The sequence below is a fragment of the Schistocerca cancellata genome, chromosome 5, assembly GCF_023864275.1.
Source record: "Schistocerca cancellata isolate TAMUIC-IGC-003103 chromosome 5, iqSchCanc2.1, whole genome shotgun sequence".
Classification (NCBI taxonomy): Eukaryota; Metazoa; Arthropoda; class Insecta; order Orthoptera; family Acrididae; genus Schistocerca; species Schistocerca cancellata.
Window position 1 is genome coordinate 254,727,504 of NC_064630.1, and position 20,897 is coordinate 254,748,400.

The 20,897-nt window shown below is 43.2% G+C and overlaps 1 protein-coding gene and 1 pseudogene across 5 annotated transcripts in view; both read left to right on the forward strand.

Moving 5' to 3' along the window:
* LOC126188884 (FH1/FH2 domain-containing protein 3) overlaps positions 1-20,897 on the forward strand; it is a 637,930-nt gene that overhangs the window by 135,460 nt on the left and 481,573 nt on the right. Inside the window, exon 1 of one of the 5 annotated variants that reach the window (XM_049930559.1) lies at positions 1,247-1,672. The exons of the other annotated variants lie outside the window; for them this stretch is intronic. Coding sequence (XP_049786516.1) covers positions 1,262-1,672 — 411 coding nt within the window. The 5' untranslated portion in view covers positions 1,247-1,261. Of the gene's footprint in view, positions 1-1,246; positions 1,673-20,897 lie in introns of those variants that run through there. 5 annotated transcript variants of the gene reach the window in all.
* On the forward strand, positions 15,884-16,001 carry LOC126189852 (5S ribosomal RNA; annotated as a pseudogene).

The following is a 20,897-nucleotide window of genomic DNA, read 5'->3' on the forward strand; positions in this document are numbered from 1 at the left end:
TTGGTCCCAGGTTCTATTGGCGTGAAAGTTAGTGAGAAACTACAGACAGTGCTTAAAAAAAAAAAAAAAAAAAAAAAAAAAAAAAAAAAAAAAAAAACAGGACTGACACCTCCTGCACAGTGGCTGACATGTTATCAGGTAAACCAACAGAACATGAGTGTGCGGTGCCATTGCGCCTAATACCGTCATTTAAATATGCTCCAGGGACATCTGTTGATTAACAGACAAGAGATGCAGTTTCTCAACGGAAGATCTGGAGAAAGTGTTAGTTATTTACTGCGACTGTAATTATGGATATGGCCAATAATATAAAGTGGATTTTTATCAATCTATTTATCTTCCTAGAGAATAAAATGTCAGATTTTGGTCACCTATTTTCTGAATTTTATAACCTATTTTTGTATATGATAGAACCTATTTTAGGTATCTAATTTAAGATTTTTAGAACCTAAAAGTCCGAGGTCTATTGATGATACACCTTTGTAGTGCAATAATGCAGCGATTCTGCCGATCAAAAGATCGAAGAGAACACGAGATTTGCCGAACCGTGATGTAAACTGTTCGAACACTTTAAGTTGTACTCAAACATGGCCTACTTAAAACAGTGAAAACTGAACTGAAACAATGGAAGAGGAATTCTTCAAAAACACAATCAGATAATTATCGCAAAATGTAACAAGAGATGGTGCAGATTATCGTCTTTTCATACAGATCGCATTCCGTTGACACCCAGTGATTGAAATACGACCTTCGATTTAAAGCGATTGCAGTTTCCCAAGCGGGCAGCATTCGCTGTGAGTATGGACAAGGGCAGAGCCAAACACTTTGTGTGTGGAAGATATTAAACATCCCGGGCACTACCGCTAGTAACAAATATTTGCAGCCCAGGAAATGTATTAAATTAAATGACAGATGTTGTTGTTATTGCACGTAGGCATCAAAGAAAAAAGAGTGTCAGATGTAAGTTTTCAATTACTTTTATAGGAAGGTGCGACAACAGTATTGGTGAACTTTTCCCACTGCAATAGGGAATTGGCAAAGTTTCTCAAGTAACAGATACAGTACTGACATCGTCACACCGCGTATTGGTTCTTGCTATGGTTCTCGGAGGCGATAACCAATCTTATAAAAAAGAACGTTCAAAATATCGACAGTAATCTACGTAATTTCCAAGATTAAGACGGGATTTGACATAAAACTTTCTCTGGCAAGGCATCGACTTCGTGACGTCACACAGCCTACCTGTCAGTTCTCGCAGACTATGGGTCTCGTGGGCTACGTCTCCAGTAAAGAGGCTAATCTCCCCTGTCGTAAGAGGAGAGGTCAGCGCAGACGCTGTCGGCCGGCGCACACCTGGCGACGGCAGTTGCGCTCCGTCCCGCCGGTAGCGCTAGTGTCGCGCAGCTTCGCGTCGCACCGGCAACTCGCCACAGTCGCGGCTCCAGTCTGTGCGCGGAGGTCGCGGCGACAGGAGGGCGAGGCGATAGCGATGGTGAGCATGGAGGGCGACGGCCTGACGTGCCGCGTGCAGTTCCTGGACGACGTGGACCCGTTCGCGTACTGCAGCTCGTTTCCGGAGCCGGCGCGGCCGCCGCTGCACACGTTCAGCACCGGCTTGCCACTGGCCACGCAGATCGCCGCCGTCCACCGTCTTCTGCGGGCGCCTCACCGGGTGAGTCCAGAGACTGTGTAGTCGAGTCGCACGTGCACCGCGCCGTGGTCAAGGCCGGGCCGGGCCGGCGAAGGCACAGCCAGCCGGGTCGCTAACCCGCGCCACAAGACAAGACGTTGCCTGCACCCACCTGCCGCTCGCATCGCCGGCCAAAACCGAACAGCACGCCTCCCGCCGTCGGCCACAACTCTGGCGAGCACATGACAGTGTCAACAAAAACACACGGCTAACCGATTCGTAACTGCAGCGAAAACATATGGGTCTGATGCTGTCCTTAATTAACAAAAAATACTCGACTAGTTGAAGCAAGGGCGTGCATACCCAAGGACAACAAGGATACACGGCGGCCCCACCACCGCCTCCCCAATCTCTCAGGGGAAGAAAAAGAAATATAATGTAGTCAGGTATTTTCTTTCAAGGAAACGATGTAAATTTCGGTATTACACAGGTTTTAACAGCGTCGGAAGCAGAACCTTTTGTGGCTACTTACAAGTCGCTTTTCGTCTTCCAAAATAATAAAAATGCTCTATACCTCCAAGCCTAGCCCCCTACCCCAACAACTAACGTACGGGGGCCATTGATTTGAAGGAATACATTATAGTTAAGTCTTTATAGCCTATGTTTGCACGTGTTATAGAACCTTGTGGTAAGTTTGATTCGGATTCAAAACTGATAATGAGAAAACACTTTAAAACCATCTTTAAAAAATAGAGATTCGCTGTATGATGCCCAAACTTGTGCCTTCAGTATAATTTCGGCCTACACGCACTGAGCTGCCGTGACAGGTTAAAAATGTATGCCGGTCTCTGACTCGAACCTTGCCTTTCGTTGGAAAAGCTCTGACCCAGGGTGCTTGGCCCTCCGTCACAAGTGACTTCCTTTGTTGCAGTGGCCTCGAAGATCCCACATCCTTTGGTAAAGCTACGTTCCGTCCTCGCTGACCTCTCACAAGTATCGTAACGCAATATGACTCGGATACAGTGCTGATTATGTGCACATTCCACCACAGAGCGAATAGTTCGTTCTCTAAAACTGAGTTGTATCGTCTATATACACAAAAAGCTGTTTATCGAAACAAGTGAGAGAGCGGAGCAATCTATACAGTGACATAATGTTGTCTCGACATGTGCGAGACCTTGAGTTCGACTGCACGCTGGAGAGCAACATTGGCAAAAACGCTTGATTATTGACCACATTCTAGAATAGCTACGGAGCTGGAGGCAGAATAAGTTTTTGCTACAAGGACAAAACTAAACCTACCTACAACCGAAACAGACGACCTTCTGCACAAAAAGATGAGATCAAAGATATATTGCTAACTCACTCTTGCTCCATGAGCTATAGAAGGTGTCAGAATTAACATATTTGTGCACTGTGTGAACGAAAACTCGCTCACTCGGACGCCGCAGCGCCATCCCTTGCGTACTAACAGGAGAAAAATGTCTGTGACGACAGTTCGTGCATATTTTCGGTAGGAAATGGAAGTCAGAGAAAAGCAGTTTGGTAACACTGAAATCATATGTGCGACAATGCCTTCACTCAGTACTCTGTAGGTGTGGTGGCCTGTTAGTGGAGTGGGTAGGGGATTGTGTTAAGAGTTCGTTTTCGAATCTAGGTGTAATTTTTTTCTAATTTTAAACTACGTGGTATGGTATCCGACTTCTCGATGGTTATACAGTAATTACAGCTGGTCTTAACCCAAAACACGGACAATTATTTAATACCAACATAGAAATAAGAGTAGAGCTACAATGGTTTTTATTACTCCATTTTTAAAGAAGTATTTTGTCTTTGAACGTTTACTCAAGTTCTCTTCCACGAAATATATCCCACCATGTCGTTCGACACATGCAAACATTGCTTCTTCAGTTACCCCGTTCCCCAGAGTTACAAAAAAAAAAGGCCGCTTTTACTGAATACAGTGTTTTTAACACCTCCACACTGATACGTTTCGTAGTTATCTCTGCCCTAGGGCAGGCACCTAATTAATTTTTGATTGATTATGAATATTTCTGGAACGTCCTTTATTATATTAAACGTAAAAAAATACTGTAATTGAGGGATACGAATCGTTTAAGAAACAGTATACTACAACATTATTGGGTAGATCATTCAAACATGAGAAATAAAAAAAATTACACCTGGACCCTGAATCGATTTCAAGTATTCTAACGCATAACTCTCGTCATATCCAGTGCACTAAATGAGCAACATGCCGACTAAGTATTGAATGAAAATATGTGTCATTCAGGTGATTACATAGTTGGCAAATTGATTTTCTGTGGCGTCAGTTCCACCGAAAATATGCACGGGACGAAATTTTGTTAAAGATAATTTTGTATTGTTAGTATGCAAGAAGCGCGCACTGGCGTCCGATTGCTCGGATTTTGGTTCACCCTGTATATTTCACGAATCCAGGCAATGAACGGGATGGAGGCAGATAGTGACAACAATATGTTCGCAATAAACTCTTAGCAGTGTTTTTGTTATATTCAAGAGATAAACAACTTTTGCTCATTTAGAAGCGCAAAAAAAGGTAGATGTCGGTATGGTTGCTTTGGAAATAAAAACTGCCAATTTCCATCCACCCATCGAAATTATGCTCCGTTGTCTTTAATGACGTAATCATCGATAACTAATTTCTTTCCATTCTCTGAAATCGCCCATACTACACTGTCATAGGAGGTTTCAACAGTTTTAAAACTAAATAAGCATTCTTTAGTTTACATGCGAATGTTTTAGAATGTGTAAGATCAGTGCGTTCGAAAATTGCACTGATTCCGCAGCAGTCAGGGGATATTGGCGCGGGAGCTGTGCCAGCCATTATTGTAGAACATCTAGCGATGAGCTGCAATCGTTATTATTTTCATGACTAACGATACATGATCTGTATTGTTTCATTTTATTTAGCCTAAAAGCAAAAACTGTTTCTTCCTTCACAAATAGTCTGCAAATGATTCGCCTTCGAGTTAGGCCTTTTATGCTGCTGTACTGAAGTTGAAGGTAGCCAATAAATCACAACTGAAACCGGTAATTGTAAAAGTAAAAAAACTGACTGTCGCCCGATTAAACGAAATAAGAAAAGATTAATTTTAAGTTTCAATAACAACGTTCTCCGAATCGGCTACACGCTACAGTGTGTAACAATCGTGTCACATTTAACACACTTCATTGTATGAACTTAAACTTCAAGATGAATTCAGAAAAGCTGTGTTACGTAATAGGCATATCCCCAATGGGTTTCTGGGTGTACTTACAATGTATAAGCTAAGTAAAATGCAAAGCCTGTCACTGCGTACTCTTACCTCCAATGTGTCGATTATGTCGTATTATTTCGTGGGAAACACGGACTCCCACTTCTGATCGCTAGCAGTAGGGAGACTTCGTGCGGTTGTGATCTGCAGATGTTCATTGCCAGTAGTGCAGCGTACATTCAGCTGGTGTTGACTGCATTGTCGTTTGCGTTTTCGTTGACAATGATCTATGCTGTCGCTGTCTGTGTTTTGTTTTTGATGCGGTTGTTGACCAATCGCGGGGTTACTTTATGCTTGAGGCCGGATTTCAGGAGTTCGTGGAAACTCACAGCAACAGCAAACACTGTATGTTCTCCCCGCATCTCCTAAATGCGTGATGCCAAGTTCAGGAGTAGCATCTATTCAAAATTATTTGTTGTTAGAATGCGTAGATGCTTTACCGCGTGTACCTTAAGCGTTGAAGGAATGGTGCTTGGAGATCAGTGGCGGGTCGTGACTATACGTCCTGGGTGCTCAAAAATTTTTCAGAATCAGATAAATCTGAGTGTGTGAAATAAATAGTATCTGCTGTATAACAGTTATGCTTAGCAACAAGTTCATACAACGACAGCCACTACCAGTGATAATAAATGGCTCTGAGCACTATGGGACTCAACATCTGTGGTCTTCAGTCCCCTAGAACTTAGAACTACTTAAACCTAAGTAACCTAAGGACATCACACACATCCATGCCCGAGGCAGGATTCGAACCTGCGACCGTAGCGGCCACGCGGTTCCAGACTGAAGCGCCTAGAACCGCACGGCCATACCGGCCGGCCCAGTCATAATAATAATAATAATAGTAGTAACAATAATAATAAGATGAAGATGCGTAACTTATCTGACAGAAGAAAGAATTTTTTGTATAATTCTTTTTGTTTTGTACATAAGTGCACTTTATGAGAATAACGGAATAATGTGTAAGCTTTCGCAACTCTCCATTTCGCACTTGCGTGTAAGCGGGAATTCTCTCACTTTTCCATTTTTTCGAACAAATGTAAAAGATTCCTAATAGATATATTGATGATGAGGTCCCATACTCTGAATATTAGTTCACGGGCCGGCCGGTGTGACCGTGCGGTTCTAGGCGCTTCAGTCTTGAACCGCGCGACCACTACGGTCGCAGGTTCATGGATGTGTGTGATGTCCTTAGGTTAGTTAGGTTTAAGTAGTTCTAAGTTCTAGGGGACTGATGACCTTTGATGTTGAGTCCCATAGTGCCCAGAGTCATTTGAACTATTTGAGATCCATGGCCTCTTTGCGGTGTTAAACATTTAAGCTTTTACGCTAGTGCAGTCAAAACATACGGCCAGTATCGATATCGGTAACGGTCGAAAACTTGAAATTCTAGATTCCATGGGTGAATGAACTGTCTATATTCATAATTAAGTTTGTAGGGAACCCTCGGTGCATGAGTCTTACTCGCACTTCCCGGTTTTCTTATTGTCACGAAATCATGAAACTAGTCGTCTTGTCGTGAAGCTGACACTGCAAGGCATATGCTGAAAAGTGTTCGGCCTGTAAGAGAAACGGTCTGAGGGAGTAGTGTTTCCAGCAGTTGGGGAGCGAGCAGAGCGGCCAGCCACAGGGACAGCTAGCAGCTCCAGCTGAACCTGCCCTTCCCCGCCGGCTGGAGCAGTATTCGCGTGGGAGCTGTAAGTCCTCGTCGGCCGCTGGGAACTTGTCCGCGATTCCCGGAGGTGGCCGCAACCCGGGGTGAAGGTTGGCGGTCGCCGTGCGTTTCCCATCTCGCGTGGGAGCGGCCCTGGCTCCAGCTGTGGGCTCGCATCGGAGCCAACTCTCATTACTGCGCATAGCTTCATGTTCAGCGACGCGTGCAACATTAAACAGCACGTCGAATGGCGCGAATTCCATTCTCATGTGTAAACTTTGCTTCTCTCTCATCCTTACATCTTCTCCATATTGCTTCCGTCTTCTCCACCAATAAATGAGAATATCGCTGTTCCTGCTGTAAGCCACAATTTCAGATAAAGATTAGTTCACCGTGTAGAAGGAATCTGAATCCAAGACTTAAAAGTAAAGCATTTATTGCTCTCCCGAGTCTATTACCTGCCACCTAAGCATTACCACAGTAGTTTGCTCCGTCCCTTCTCTTATGATCTCTTTCATAAGTGACGTTCCCGTAACTTCGAGGAGATGTGTCATTTGAAATTGACGACTGTTTAACCAATGATGCCTGGTTTGTTACACAATATTCAATTTTATCTGTAGTGTGCTTCTGGGCCCAACGTGATTAATGACAGAGGCGTTCTTTTGTACCATGTTCTGGGGACCGTGACGATTTGAACACGCTTCTTTATACTTTATTTCTTCAAGAAAATTAGCGCCCATGATACTGTCTAGTCATTTGCCTGGGGACGTGTGTTCTGTGAAGCAGTGATTTGCCATGTGTTTTATATCCTTCTCCTTTGTTGTTAAACGTTGTCGTTAAGATGCACACTATTTGAAATACTTCTTTCACTTCGATTTAATCCTCGCAATACCATGGGAGTGGGGGGATGATATTCTATGTCCACCTTTTGAAAATATTGTAATTCAGTCAGTTATTTTATATTTTAAAATTTAAAAAATTGTTTCTAATGAATCCTTGTATCAGGGGACTGATGACCATAGATGTTAAGTCCCATAGTGCTCAGAGCCAGCCAATCCTTGTATCAGATTTCATAAGTGCATTAAATTTTTCAGTTAAATTTAAATGTTTGTCTTAAGTCTTAGTAGTGATGTCACTTTCCGCAGTCAGTGTCATATTCAATATTTTAAGATTCAGTATCTCTTTAAAAAAAGTCTGTTGTAAGTAAAAGTCAACAACAATTAACGGAATTTTCATTTTTATTTTTTTTTTTTTTTTATGGTCGTGAAGTACCCCAAGCTTGGTAGTACATGTTATTAAAATGTGTAGACATTGCTAAGTGTCTACTGAAAAGGTATATTCAGGTTCTTTACCACACTTACAGATCAGTACCTCTCTAAAAAACGTGTTGTTAATATAAATCAACAACAATTAACGAATTTTGTTTTTTTTTAACTTTTTTAGGGTGGGCAGAAAGAACCCCCGCCCCTCTTAACGTGCATTGTGGAAAATGAGTTGGTATTGCTAGGGTTAAGCTTCGCTCAGTATTCAGTATGGTCATTTGCTTCTTTAAGCTATGTTTTCGCTGAATCTTAATTTAGATTTTTGCTGTGAGATTTTAGATGTTGCAAAGCTTGAAACGGTAGGTTGCAAACTTCACTTCCCACACCTCTTGTTTTCATGTCAACATACAATGCCCTCATAGTTTTCTTATTTATAAAATAGGTTAAAAATTCGATCCGTCTTGTTTAATCAACAGTGTATCGCAGATCTTATCTATTTTTCGTTCCGTCCTTCTTTTTAATCTTCTCCATTTATGATTTGCACATACCTTTTTTTAAATCAGCTAAGTAGTTTCCTCTTCCTTTAGTTTTCAAACTTTTGTACTAAATCTTCTCAAAATATGCTTTTGCTGCCTTCGCCAGATTCTAATTTCTTTGAGCGGATCAAGAATTTTCCTCTACCTTTGGTTCCCAATTTTTTATACTGAATTTATTTCTTGTAATGTATCACGCAGCTTACAGAGCTTTAGGTTGAATTATTGCATAAAGATTTCTGAGCTTGGCATTGAGAAATATTGTTTTTTTATTGTTGATGTTTAGTTGGCAGATCATGTTGATTATCTTGCATTCTGATGTGTACCTTTATTTCTCTGAAATAGCTAAACCCTTTTCTGTACAGCACCCTTCCATTACTCTCATCTCTGTCTGTTTGCACTGGTACAATGATCACCATTAACTGGGATTTCCTTCGAATATCTGGAGGCAAGCTGTCGCCATTTGTACTTTGAGCATTTTTAAAATTTGTTTCTCACGTTCTTAGGAATCAGGAGTCATGAAGGCCGTCTTCGAGTGCGAGACTGTAATCTGTCATCCTTTTACATAACTTTGCTGAAACTCATTCTCTTATTCCCTTTCCTGTCAGCTCTCTGCGGCACTCGAAAGCGGTAGTCGCTTGCCCCACTTTACAGTGCCTGTACTTACCAACAAGGAGAGAGGGACCTCCGATATACACTAAATGCAGCGTTGATCTGAGTCTTTTGCTTACTCTCATAAGCAGCTACTGTAGTAATATTTTTATAATACCCTTTCGCTCATATGTATCCCTGACTCCTTAGGCATGTACTGTTCCTGCACGTCATCTCACTTGTACTTGATTCTACCAAATGATTATAGGTAGATATCGAAAATGACAGTCATCGTAAAGCTACGTTGTAGCTTACACTGCTGTCATGAGGTGTGGTCTCCCAGCCCACGCGAAAATTTTCAAACCCGCTGTCCCAGGTCAATTCTGACGGAATGCTTCTATACCCCCCCCCCCCCCAAACTCTTTAAATCGGCAACCATGTAGTGTTTTGTTGTCGGTTGCAATATCGCGTTTTTTATTAGATGCTGACATGTATGGGTACCTAAAATACCTAATTTCATGTTAGAACCTGATTGTAACTAATTTTTAAAAATCCTAAAAACACCTAACTTAATGTTAGATCCTGACTGTATCTAATTTTTAAAACTCCTGTCAAATAAAATTTGTATGACCAAAATTACTCTTCCGGTCTTCCTGGCTACTTAGCAAACAGTAATTGAATGATAACTGGTTTGTTTGCTTGCGTGAATGGCAATCGTGAGTCAGACGACAACATACGTCAGACTGTTCCAAACCGCCTGCTCCGCAAAGTGTCGCTCGCTGTGAACCGTCAAATGGGCCGGCAGGGCACGGAAAAGCCTTGTTATCTGCCTCCAGCGCCTTCCTGCCCTGTCGGAATAGCCTGTTTAAAACACCTGCACTGTCTTCATTCAGCTGGTCAGCGTGCTGCTTGGATGTGGTGAAATATTTCACAGCGACAGTCTATTTGTGGAAAGTCAAGCATGCCGAAAGTAACCAACTCCAAATCATCTCCGATTCGTCAGTGGTTACAAGAATTTCGTGATTTATCTACAGGCAGAAGAGTTATTCACTACAATGTTTCCAACAAATGTTAACCATTTATCTGCTACACCCACTCACAGGTGATGCCACTGTTTTCCCCGAGTTAACGTGGACCAGACACATACAAACGCAAAAATATTATTTCTAAAGCCTTAATGTCGGTTAATATTGCTAAGCAAATCTCTTACGTAAATTCTTCCACAAAGTATTTCTCATTTCTTTTAGTTTTTAGGTACGTTCTGAACAGAGGTCGCATTTAATTCAGCATGTTGCGGCGAATAAACACCAGGCAAATTTAAAAAATATATCGAACTTGAAACAAACGTTTGTGCCTGTGTCGAGGCATTGTTGCAGCACACATACTATTCAATGCAGTTAAAAATAGCTAGTTCAAAAGTTTTCTAGAGAAATACTGTCACCGCAGCATTCCATCAGAATGCACACTGATAAAGAACTATTTATATACTTTATAGGAAAATCCGTTGAGCAGTATTAGAAAAAAAAACAACGACATTGCGTACATAAAATCTCATTATGCTTTTTGGTCCCTATTATTAAAGCTCTAGAGTGTTCAAGGAAACCAACTGCGATTGACAGAAGAGGTTTCCTGAAAAAATCAACTTGGTCCCAGGTTCTATTGGTATGAAAGTTAGTGAGCAACTAAAGACAGTGTTACAAAAAAACAGGACTGACCGTCCTCTGCACAGTGGACATCTTATCAGGTAAATCAACAGAACATGAGTGTGCGGCCCCATTGTGCCTAATACCGTCATTTAAATATGCTCCAGTGGCATCTGTTGACGTGGAACGCTCATTCTCGGCATATAAGATGCTATTAATAGACGAAAAAGATATTGCAGAGACATGGCTTAGCAACAGACGGGAGTTTCGTTTCTAGAATGAAATTTTCACTCTGCAACGGAGTGTGCGCTGGTATGAAACTTCCTGGCAGATTAAAACTGTGTGAGCACTTGCTCACGAAAAGCAAAGGTCCCGAGTTCGAGTCTCAATCCGGCACACAGTATTAATCTGCCAGGAAGTTCCCTATCAGCACACACTTCGTTGCAAAGTGAAAATTTCATTCTGGGAACACACAAATAATTCTAAAAATAGATGTTGTATAACTTAAATTGAAAATTTCAAATCATTTACGCCTTTAATCTCAGTTGAAACATAGGGGTCTCATAGACCTCACCTCACAGTACATGTTACAGAAAAGTCTCCTCCTGAGTTCAGGATTACACTGCTGGCCATTAAAATTGCTACACCACCGAGATGACGTGCTACAGACGTGAAATTCAACCTACAGGAAGAAGATGCTGTGATATGCAAATGATTAGCTTTTCAGAGCATTCACACAAGGTTGGCGCCGGTGGTGACACCTACAACGTGCTGACATGAGGAACGTTTACAACCGATTTCTCATACCCAAACAGCAGTTGACCGGCGTTGCCTGATGAAACGTTGTTGTCATTCCTCGTGTAAGCAGGAGAAATGCGTACCATCACGTTTCCGACTTTGATAAAGGTCGGACTGTAGCCCATCGCGATTGCGGTTTATCGTATCGCGACATTGCTGCTCGCGTTGGTCGAGATCCAATGACTGTTAGCAGAATATGGAATCGGTGGTTTCAGGAGGGTAATACGGAACGCCGTGCTGGATCCCAAAGGCCTCGTATCACTAGCAGTCGAGATGACAGGCATCTTATCCGCACGGCTGTAACGGATCATGCAGCTACGTCTCGATCCCCGAGTCAACAGATGGGGACGTTTGCAAGACAACAACCATCTGCACGAACAGTTCGACGACGTTTGCAACAGCATGGACTATCAGCTCGGAGACCATGGGTGCAGTTACCCTTGACTCTGCATCATAGACAGGAGCGCCTGCGTTGGTGTACTCAACGACGAACCTGGGTGCGCACGAATGGCAAAACGTCATTTTTTTTCGGATGAATCCAGGTTCTGTTTACAGCATCATGATGGTCGCATCCGTGTTTGGCGACATGGCGGTGAACGCACATTGGAAGAGTGTATTCGCCATCGCCATACTGGCGTATCACCCGGCGTGATGGTATGGGGTTCCATTGGTTACACGTCTCGGTCACCTCTTGTTCGCATTGACGGTACTTTGAACAGTGGACGTTACATTTAAGATGTGTTACGACCCGTGGCTCTACCCTTCATTCGATCCCTGCGAAATTCTACATTTCAGCAGGATAATGCACGACCGCATGTTGCAGGTCCTGAATACAGAAGATTTTCGACTGCTGCCCTGGCCAGCACATTCTCCAGATCTCTCACCAACTGAAAACGTCTGGTCAATGGTGGCCGAGCAACTGGCTCATCACAATACGCCAGTTACTACTCTTGATGAACTGTGATATCGCATTGAAGCTGCATGGGCAGCTGTACCTGTACACGCCATCCAAGCTCTGTTTGACTCAATGCCCAGGCGTATCAAGGCCGTTACTACGGCCAGAGGTGGTTATTCTAGGTACTGGTTTCTCAGGATCTATGTACCCAAATTGCGTGAAACTGCAATCACTTGTCAGTTGTAGTATAATATATTTGTCCAATGAATACCCGTTTATCATCTGCATTTCTTCTTGGTGTAGCAGTTTTAATGGCCAATAGTGTAAACGCAACTAATGTGGAGCACTGTCCGTAAGAAAGAATAAGTAGAGGTCGTCTTCAGATTACTTCACGTAGCAGTTCCAGGCCGTCCGAATGCTCAGCGAAGATGACGCCAGCCGTCAGTGTGTCACCGCGTCAGCTTCCGCCAGCAGACCACGGCGGGGAAGCGACAGCAGCTGCTTCTGTCGCTGACGTCCGGCAGGCGCGCGGCTGCTGCGCCGGCGTCTCCCTCTGTATTCCCAGCGTGTCTCCGCTCCGCTGTTCTAAAAGCCTTACACCAAGTGCGTGTCTGCGAACCTGTGTTGGCATACATCCGAGGAGAGCAGAAATTGAAAGAATAACCGTACGAAACCAGAAAAAAACTACTGTGAATTAAAAGCAAAGAATAACGAAAAGAAGGAAAGTACATCCCTAAACAGAGTGCATACATAACTTGGCCCATACCTCCCAGGCGTCGCGGAAGGTGTGTACGGGACGACGGCAGGCTTAGCAGTTCCGTGGTGGTAGGGGAGGTGCAGTTCGATTCAAAATGGCTCTGAGCACTATGTGACTTAACTTCTGAGGCCATCACTCCCCTAGAATGTAGAACTACTTGAACCTAACTACCCTAAGGACAGCACACACATCCATGCCCGAGGCAGGATTCGAACCCGCGACCGTTGCGGTCGCATGGTTCCAGACTGTGGCGCCTAGAACCGCTCGGCCACATAGGCCGGCGTGCAGTTCGACACCTGCAGCCTTTTGGTTAGTATACATGAACCATGACTAGGGCTGCCAACTTTTTTGAGAAAAATAAGGTATGTTTTTCCAAGAAGAGGCGAATAAAAAAGTACATTTTTTAAAAATGAAGTATTTTCTAAATTTGTGCGTTTATTTACTGAAATGCGATTTTTTTGTATTTCTGACATTAAAAATTGATTCTTGGTTGGGTTTAAAAGGTTTATTTGCAAATTTGCTTTGAGATAATTAAATTATTATTTTTATTTAAATTTGTGGAATTTCTGTCTCTCTCTTCCAGCAGGGATTTACCCATTATTAGAGCGACCAAACGTCCCTGGGATTATCCCGGTTTTTCGTCATAACATACGTTGACCCGTAAAATTGTTTCGGGATGCTCAAAAGTTCAGGAATTAAGTTTTTAAATATATTTTGTGGAATTATATATACGTTATTAGAGAGTTCGCTTGATTAAACGGAATACGGCACGATAAATTAATACATTTTAGCTTATGTCTCTAACGTCCTTGGCACCACAGTAATTACGGTGTCAAAATTTATAAACTGAAGCAATAATTTATTTTGATTGGTACTGTGGTAGTGTGTCAAAATGAAAAAGTGTTGAAGAGACAGTTTGTTATTTGAAGAGGAAAAATACTGTAATGTACGGCTCCATTTTCTTGGGATACTGACTTATGTCGTTGAAGAAAAACTTCACAAGTGGAATGAAGAAAACGAAGCATTGTTGCATTGTTATGAGAAGTGCGTGAGTTTCTTTTAAAGCTGTAACCATCTTCAGCAGTGCTGGCAGATGGTAATAATTGCAAGATATTTGTTGCAAAACCATCCCATAAAGCCAACGTGGATAGAATATCTTATAAGATACAATTTCCTTGAAACTTCCTGGGTATGTGCTGGACTGGAACTCGAACCCAGGACCTTTCTCTTTCGCAGGCAAGTGCTCTACCAACTGAGCTACCCAAGCGCTATTCACGACTCATCCTCGCAATCATGTGATGGGTTGGGAAAAAAGCGAGCAGAAATTGGAAGAACAGTTAAATGCCAATCATAGAGTCATTAAAGAAGCAGGCATGGATATCGGCTTGACAAAAAGTGAAGTAATGAAAACCAGCAGCAAAAATTTTAAAAAAATGAAGGAAGTAACTTGCAGTGAAAAAAATATTAAATAAGTAGATTTTTGCTAGCGTCTAAGAAGTAAATTAACCAAGGAAGTAAAGATCATGGATGAAATTTCGGAGAGAATGGAAAATTGTTCAGAATTTTGTGATTGTTTATTGGTCGTAATTATAAATTGGAAAGTACCTGCCAAAGCAAAGATCGTGATGTACAAGTCATATTATCTGACAGTTTTGACCTGTGGATCAGAATGTTGGTTCAAAAATGGTTCAAATGGCTCTGAGCACTATGTGACTTAACTTCTGAGGTCATCAGTCCCCTAGAACTTAGAACTACTTAAACCTAACTAACCTACCGACATCACACACATCCATGCCCGAGACAGGATTCGAACCCGCGACCGTAGCCGTCGCGCGGTTCCAGTCTGAAGCGCCTAGAACCGATCGCCACTCGGGCCGGCAGATTGTTGGACTTGGACAAAAAATACCTGAGCATAAGACAAGCAACAGAGATACGCTTTCTACGAGGGATCGTGGGTAAGACGGGAAGGGACAGGATAAGGAATGAAACAACACGAAACACCCTGCAGATCAGAGTCCTAAAGGAAAATGTGGAGAGTAATAGGCGTAAATGGTTTTGCCACGTTAAAAGAATGGGACCAGAAAGACTTACGAGAAGAGCCCTAGAATGGACAGAATCTGGACGAAGTCCAATTGGAAGACCGCGAGCAAGATGGAGAGGCCAGGTGAAGTATGACGTGTACTGAAGAGGACTGCAATGAGAGGAGTTGTTAAACGATATACAGGGGAAAAAAAAAGAAGCTAGGAAGAGGCCATGTGAACGACCTGCATAAGCGGGTGCGTTTCAGGAAGAAGAAATAGTATGAGATATCGCTGTTGACCGTAGGATATCACTACAAGACTAGTCGTGAATGTTTTACGTCTCGCGATAGTGCACTGAGAATTCAGATTTACTTTTTCCTCCAGTACATAGGTGGCTGTACGTAACGATACTCTATTGGCAAAGAGTATGGAGAAAGAGGTTTCCGATTACGTGGTCCACACTATATAATATAATTAATTGGAAGACCCAATTTGGTGTGACATTCGCCGCTTCAGAGGCAACTTCGGGTAGCGTTTCTACGTTGGACGCCAGGTTAGTGCCGCAACGCGAAGCAAAACCACAGCTGGTACCCAGAAAGCTGCGGTCGTTTGACGCCTTGAGTAACCGCCGCGGCCGCTGGGATTCCTGTGGCCAGGCGGGATACTCTCCTGCCCCCGACACTGCTCAGCCACCAGCTGGCCTACCGGCCCGACCAACCAACTAGTCTAAGATGTTTTTCATCCTCTGGCTGAGGAATTCACAGTCGCGCCTATGATTTTTTTCTATCGCTTATCGCTTCTTTCATAGCAACGGCCTTGCCGCAGTGGATACACCGGTTCCCGTGAGATCACCGAAGTTAAGCGCTGTCGGGCGTGGTCAGCACTTGGATGGGTGACCATCCAGGCCGCCATGCGCTGTTGCCATTTTTCGGGGTGCACTCAGCTTCGTGATGCCAATTGTGGAGCTACTCGACCGAACAGTAGCGGCTTCGGTGAAGAATACCATCATAACGACCGGGAGAACGGTGTGCTGACCCCACGCCCCTCCTATCCGCATCCTCCTCTGAGGATGACACGGCGGGCCTGAAGACGGAGTGCTTTTTTTGTCGTTTCTTTCATATCTAACAATGATTTTTGAATATCAAGTCGAGGTTCGCAGTCCACATTACACCGAAAGTCCTCCCGTAGGTCAAATATTGGTTTGCAGTCACCTTGGCTTGATACCTGAAATTAGGAAAGAGCCACAACCAATTTTTGAGCAAGTGAAGTGGAGCAGACCCGTAGATGTAGAAAAATTAAATGGAAAGAAAACAGTCCCGTTCCAGGGTAACAGTTACGGGAGGACTGTAGGCCAAATGCTACAGGAAAAGCTAGGTGTAGAGGGGCAGATCACAAGCATCATGAAACTTAGTGCCAAGCTTAGTGAGGTGACAGAGAACAAAGGGGCTTTCTGCAGATCTTTTGAAAAAGATCAGCTACTCATAGTAGCAGGAGCAGGAAACAGCATGGCTAGTAAATTATAGTATTGGATTAAAGATGACCTAGAGGAAATAGCATACACTCGGGGGGGGGGGGGGGGGGTTGTGGAGGTTCTGCAATGCCATGACCAGCCCTGGATTAACACAGTTGACAACCGAATAAAGGAAGAGCTGAGCGGTTTGCCTTTGTTTGAAACGAAGTCCCATATCTGTGCTGTGCTTGTTGCTGTAATTGGGAGAAGGGGATACACAAATTATGGCATACATTTGTGTAGGAGGGAGGAAGACAGACTAGCTGAGCACCCTCCAGGAAGCGTAAGGGGTGCCACAACAACGCAAGGCAAAATCCCTGTGATTCCCGAGTCAGAGGGCACAGGTTTTTGGGTTAGAGTCTTTTTATAGACTGATAGTCTTGATAGACATTAGAACAGAATAGGACCATAATATCTATAACAAATTCCAGGAAAGTAAAACTCGTTTGCTTCATCAGAACGTACAGGGCTGAAAACGAGGTAAATGAGCTTCTCGCATGTCTAGAAGATGAAAAGTTCTGAAGTGATAAGCGTTATGTTCCCATTTGAACAGCATATTCCCACAGAGAAAGAGAAATTGAAATATCGTGGGTTATAGAATAGCATCATATTCTTGTAGAATCAACATGGAAAAAGGAGGTGTTAAAACGTAAGTTAAAGTATGACAAAAAGTCAAAAACATTGAAACAAGCAGATTTTGTGTCGATCAGAACTTAAAATCATGTAAGTTTGGACAACATGGTTATGGATTAATAGCAATTAATATAAATTAACTTAGTATTAAGAAAACAGTCTTAACCGCGTTTTTTATTTATTTAGTGCCGACCGGTTTCAGCCCATCGCAGGGACCACCTTCAGGGCGAACATGTGGTCGATTGCTGGTGGCATCACGCCTACCAAGGTGTAGCAGGAGGCTGTGTTGTTGAAGGCAGGTGGTAGGGAAACATCCGGTGTGTTACGAAATGTGAGGTGTTGGCCTGGGTCGTGTGACGGCCAGTGTAGTGTCTTCGTAGACGAATGTAACGAAGAGGGTGCTATCCTATGTCGCCACACAGTGTACCGCTGTTTCTCTGGAAGAGCACGATTTGCGCCATTAGATTTGAAGTTCCCGACCTACCATCACCAGTCTGATGTACGTCTGTAAGACACGGCGGAGACTTTTGGAATTCAACCCGAGTCTTTGGCACAACCTCTGGGGATCAGGAACCTCACGCCAGCAGCTCTCTTACCATTTTCCAGACAAACACTGCTGAGGAGAAACGAGGTTAAAAACCGAATTTGATAATAAAGTTAGCGCCGAAAAGTGGCGGATGAGTAAAGAAAAGTCAAACAATAGTGGCAGGAGATGTTTTGATATTATTATGTATCTCAAGCTACGAGTTGCAATAAGTATCAGTTTTATATTTTTTTACGCCATTGAGAGTCGAATGGGCTATCAGGGAATCCTCATAAGCGTCCAGACTTTGTCTACACAGGAAGGTACTATACGTACCTACAACAATTTATTTGCACGGTCTAGGAGTATCTGAATTTTCGTTGTTAAATATCTGTAATGTACCGAAATCAATCAACGCAATTGCTAATGGTGCATTAGTTGTTAACATAGAATAGTATTTCACATTTGCTACTGGGCGCTGTGACCGTGCAGTTGAGCGCCCCACAAACCTAACACCTTCATCAACGTTTGCTACATATATTTTAATTTAAATTCCACCGTCATCGGGATACCACGTGTGTGACATCAAAGCGCCATTCCCTGTAAGAAAAAGATAAGCGGTGTTATCGCAGAATGAACATGTTGTGGCAGGGCGTGCCAAACGCTAGGAGCGCTTGAGAGATATCAGAACGATAACGCGTGAAGCGTATCATACTTTCTTTTTATCGGAATAATTCAAAGAAAAATCCCTCATTTGATTTTTTTTCTCGGTAGAACCTGTCCGTATGGATCTTTTTCTGAAGAATGGGATGATGCATTTGTAGAACCTTGGATTTGTAATTCGGAATACTGTGCGTCTGTGCAGGCCTGCCATGCCCTAGGTACGTCTCACCAATAAATGGATGCTTTGCTTTGTTAGTGGGATAATGTACTTTTCTCCTGCATCACTTTTTAGTTCGTAAATGTTAAAACGCTATACTACGATATTTTTTATTCAGACCTGAATGGATAGTATTTATTTTCAATATGGTTCACTTTATTTACTGTTCCACTGGTTGTTGATAAATCTTCGCGAACACACAGGAACATGTCCACGATTGGCCTTACTTTTTCCCACCGTATTCTCACCATTCGACAAGGTTCAAATGGCTCTGAGCACTATGGGACTTAACTTCTGAGGTCATCAGTCCCCTAGAACTTAGAACTACTTGAACCTAACTAACCTAAGGACATCATACATACCCATGCCCGAGGCAGGATTCGAACCTGCGACCGTAGCGGTCGCGCGGTTCCAGACTTTAGCGCCTAGAACCGCTCGGCCACACCGGCCGGCTCATTCGACAAGGGCAAAGCAGTTTATTACAGGGTGTCCCAATAAAAGCGGTACAGCTCACGCCCGATATTCAAGTAACAATGAACTAACTGAAAAAGAATAGGTAATTGTAAAGTTGAAAAAACATGGAGATACCTGTTTTTAAGAGATGCTGTAAGTGGTGGCTATATGCATCCCGGCATCGCTGGCTTCGTGTGATGACGCTGTAATTTTGCAGGCGTATTGGTAACTTCTCTACTAATGTTCCGTTTAAGATCGTCTTTTGTGCTAGAATTGTCAGCATACACTTGGCTTTTTAGTGTGCCCCATCAATAAAAGTCTGTCAAGTCCGGGGACCTTGGGGGCCAGAGGTCTCTAGTGACAAGTCTGTCTTCAGGAAACACCTTGGTAATGTTGTACATACTTCGATTGGTTTTGGACTGGTTGCTCCATCTTGAAATACTGCAAACAACTTGGAATACTGCAAACAGCTTCTCTACGACTTTAATTGTGTACAAGAAAGAGTGGAAGATCTCTAGGTGTAATCGAAAAATATGGGGTCAGCAATGCGCACGCCGGACAACGTATACCAAACACCTATCTTCTCTGAGTGCAGAATATGTGGGTTGTCCTGCGACCAGTATCTGCAATTCTGGGAGTTTCATAACCTGACAAATGAAACCAGGGCTCATCTGACTTGAAGTAAAGCAAGGAGTCCAAGTAACCGTTAGCACTTGATTGTTAACAATTAGTTACAGCAATGAACTCTCTTTTTTTTCTGATCCTTAAATTTCAACTCTTGCATTCGACACGCAAGTCGCTGAAGTGGTGTCAACTCGAAAGACTTGCACTAGGCGAACGGTCTGCCCGGCGGGAGGCTCTAGCCACACGGCATTTCCATTTCCAACTCTTGCATCATACACGATAGGCTTTTAATTTTATATCTTTTAGCACAATACGACATGATGTGCGAGATGCAACAATCTGCTGCGATAACCTCCTTACGGTCTTGCGGGGACTTCTCGTAATTTCTACGCGAATTCTGCCTATTGTTTCAGGCGTCCTCGCTGTCAATCGTCTGTTTCTCTGCACATTCTGAATGGATCCTACAGCCTCCATTTCTTGAACAGATCTTGAAAAGTCCTGGTCGTGGCGAGTTTCCTACCAGCATACTTCACTTGAAAGATTTCTTTACATTCCGTGACGTCTTTATGTAACACTCCACACTATCAATTCGCTGTTCTAATTCAAATTGCCCCATTTGTATAACAACTCAACAATACGAGTTTCTCACAGCAACTGAAGCACAAGCACACAGCTACACTCAACTTTCCGATAAAATGCAGTGTACCCAACTTTCGAGAGTGTTGCCACTTCACGAGCAATTGGACAAGACATGATAAACCAGTACGTGAGGCTTGCCGATTTTAAGTGGGACTGCCTGTAGAATAATCCCAGTTCCTCACATATACGTGATTGATGGATAGGAACGTGATTACAACAAGCTCCGGTATTTATTTTACAACCAAGGAAAAATTTCCAGTATCTCTTGGCGGGAACAGGGAGGAATCCTGCAATGTCCCATTGCTAGAACAATGTTCTCAGTCACGAATTACTTAAAGCTCTGAATATTTCTATGTCTGTACGTTAACGCAGCAAAGCCGATATGTACTGCTATGTACCAACTTGCCTTTTAAAAAAGAACCGGGTGAGAATCATGAGCCGGCCGGAGTAGCCGAGCGGTTCTAGGCGCTACAGTCTGGAACCGCGCGACCGCTACGGTCGCAGGTTCGAATCCTGCCTCGGGCATGGATGTGTGTGATGTCCTCAGGTTAGTTAGGT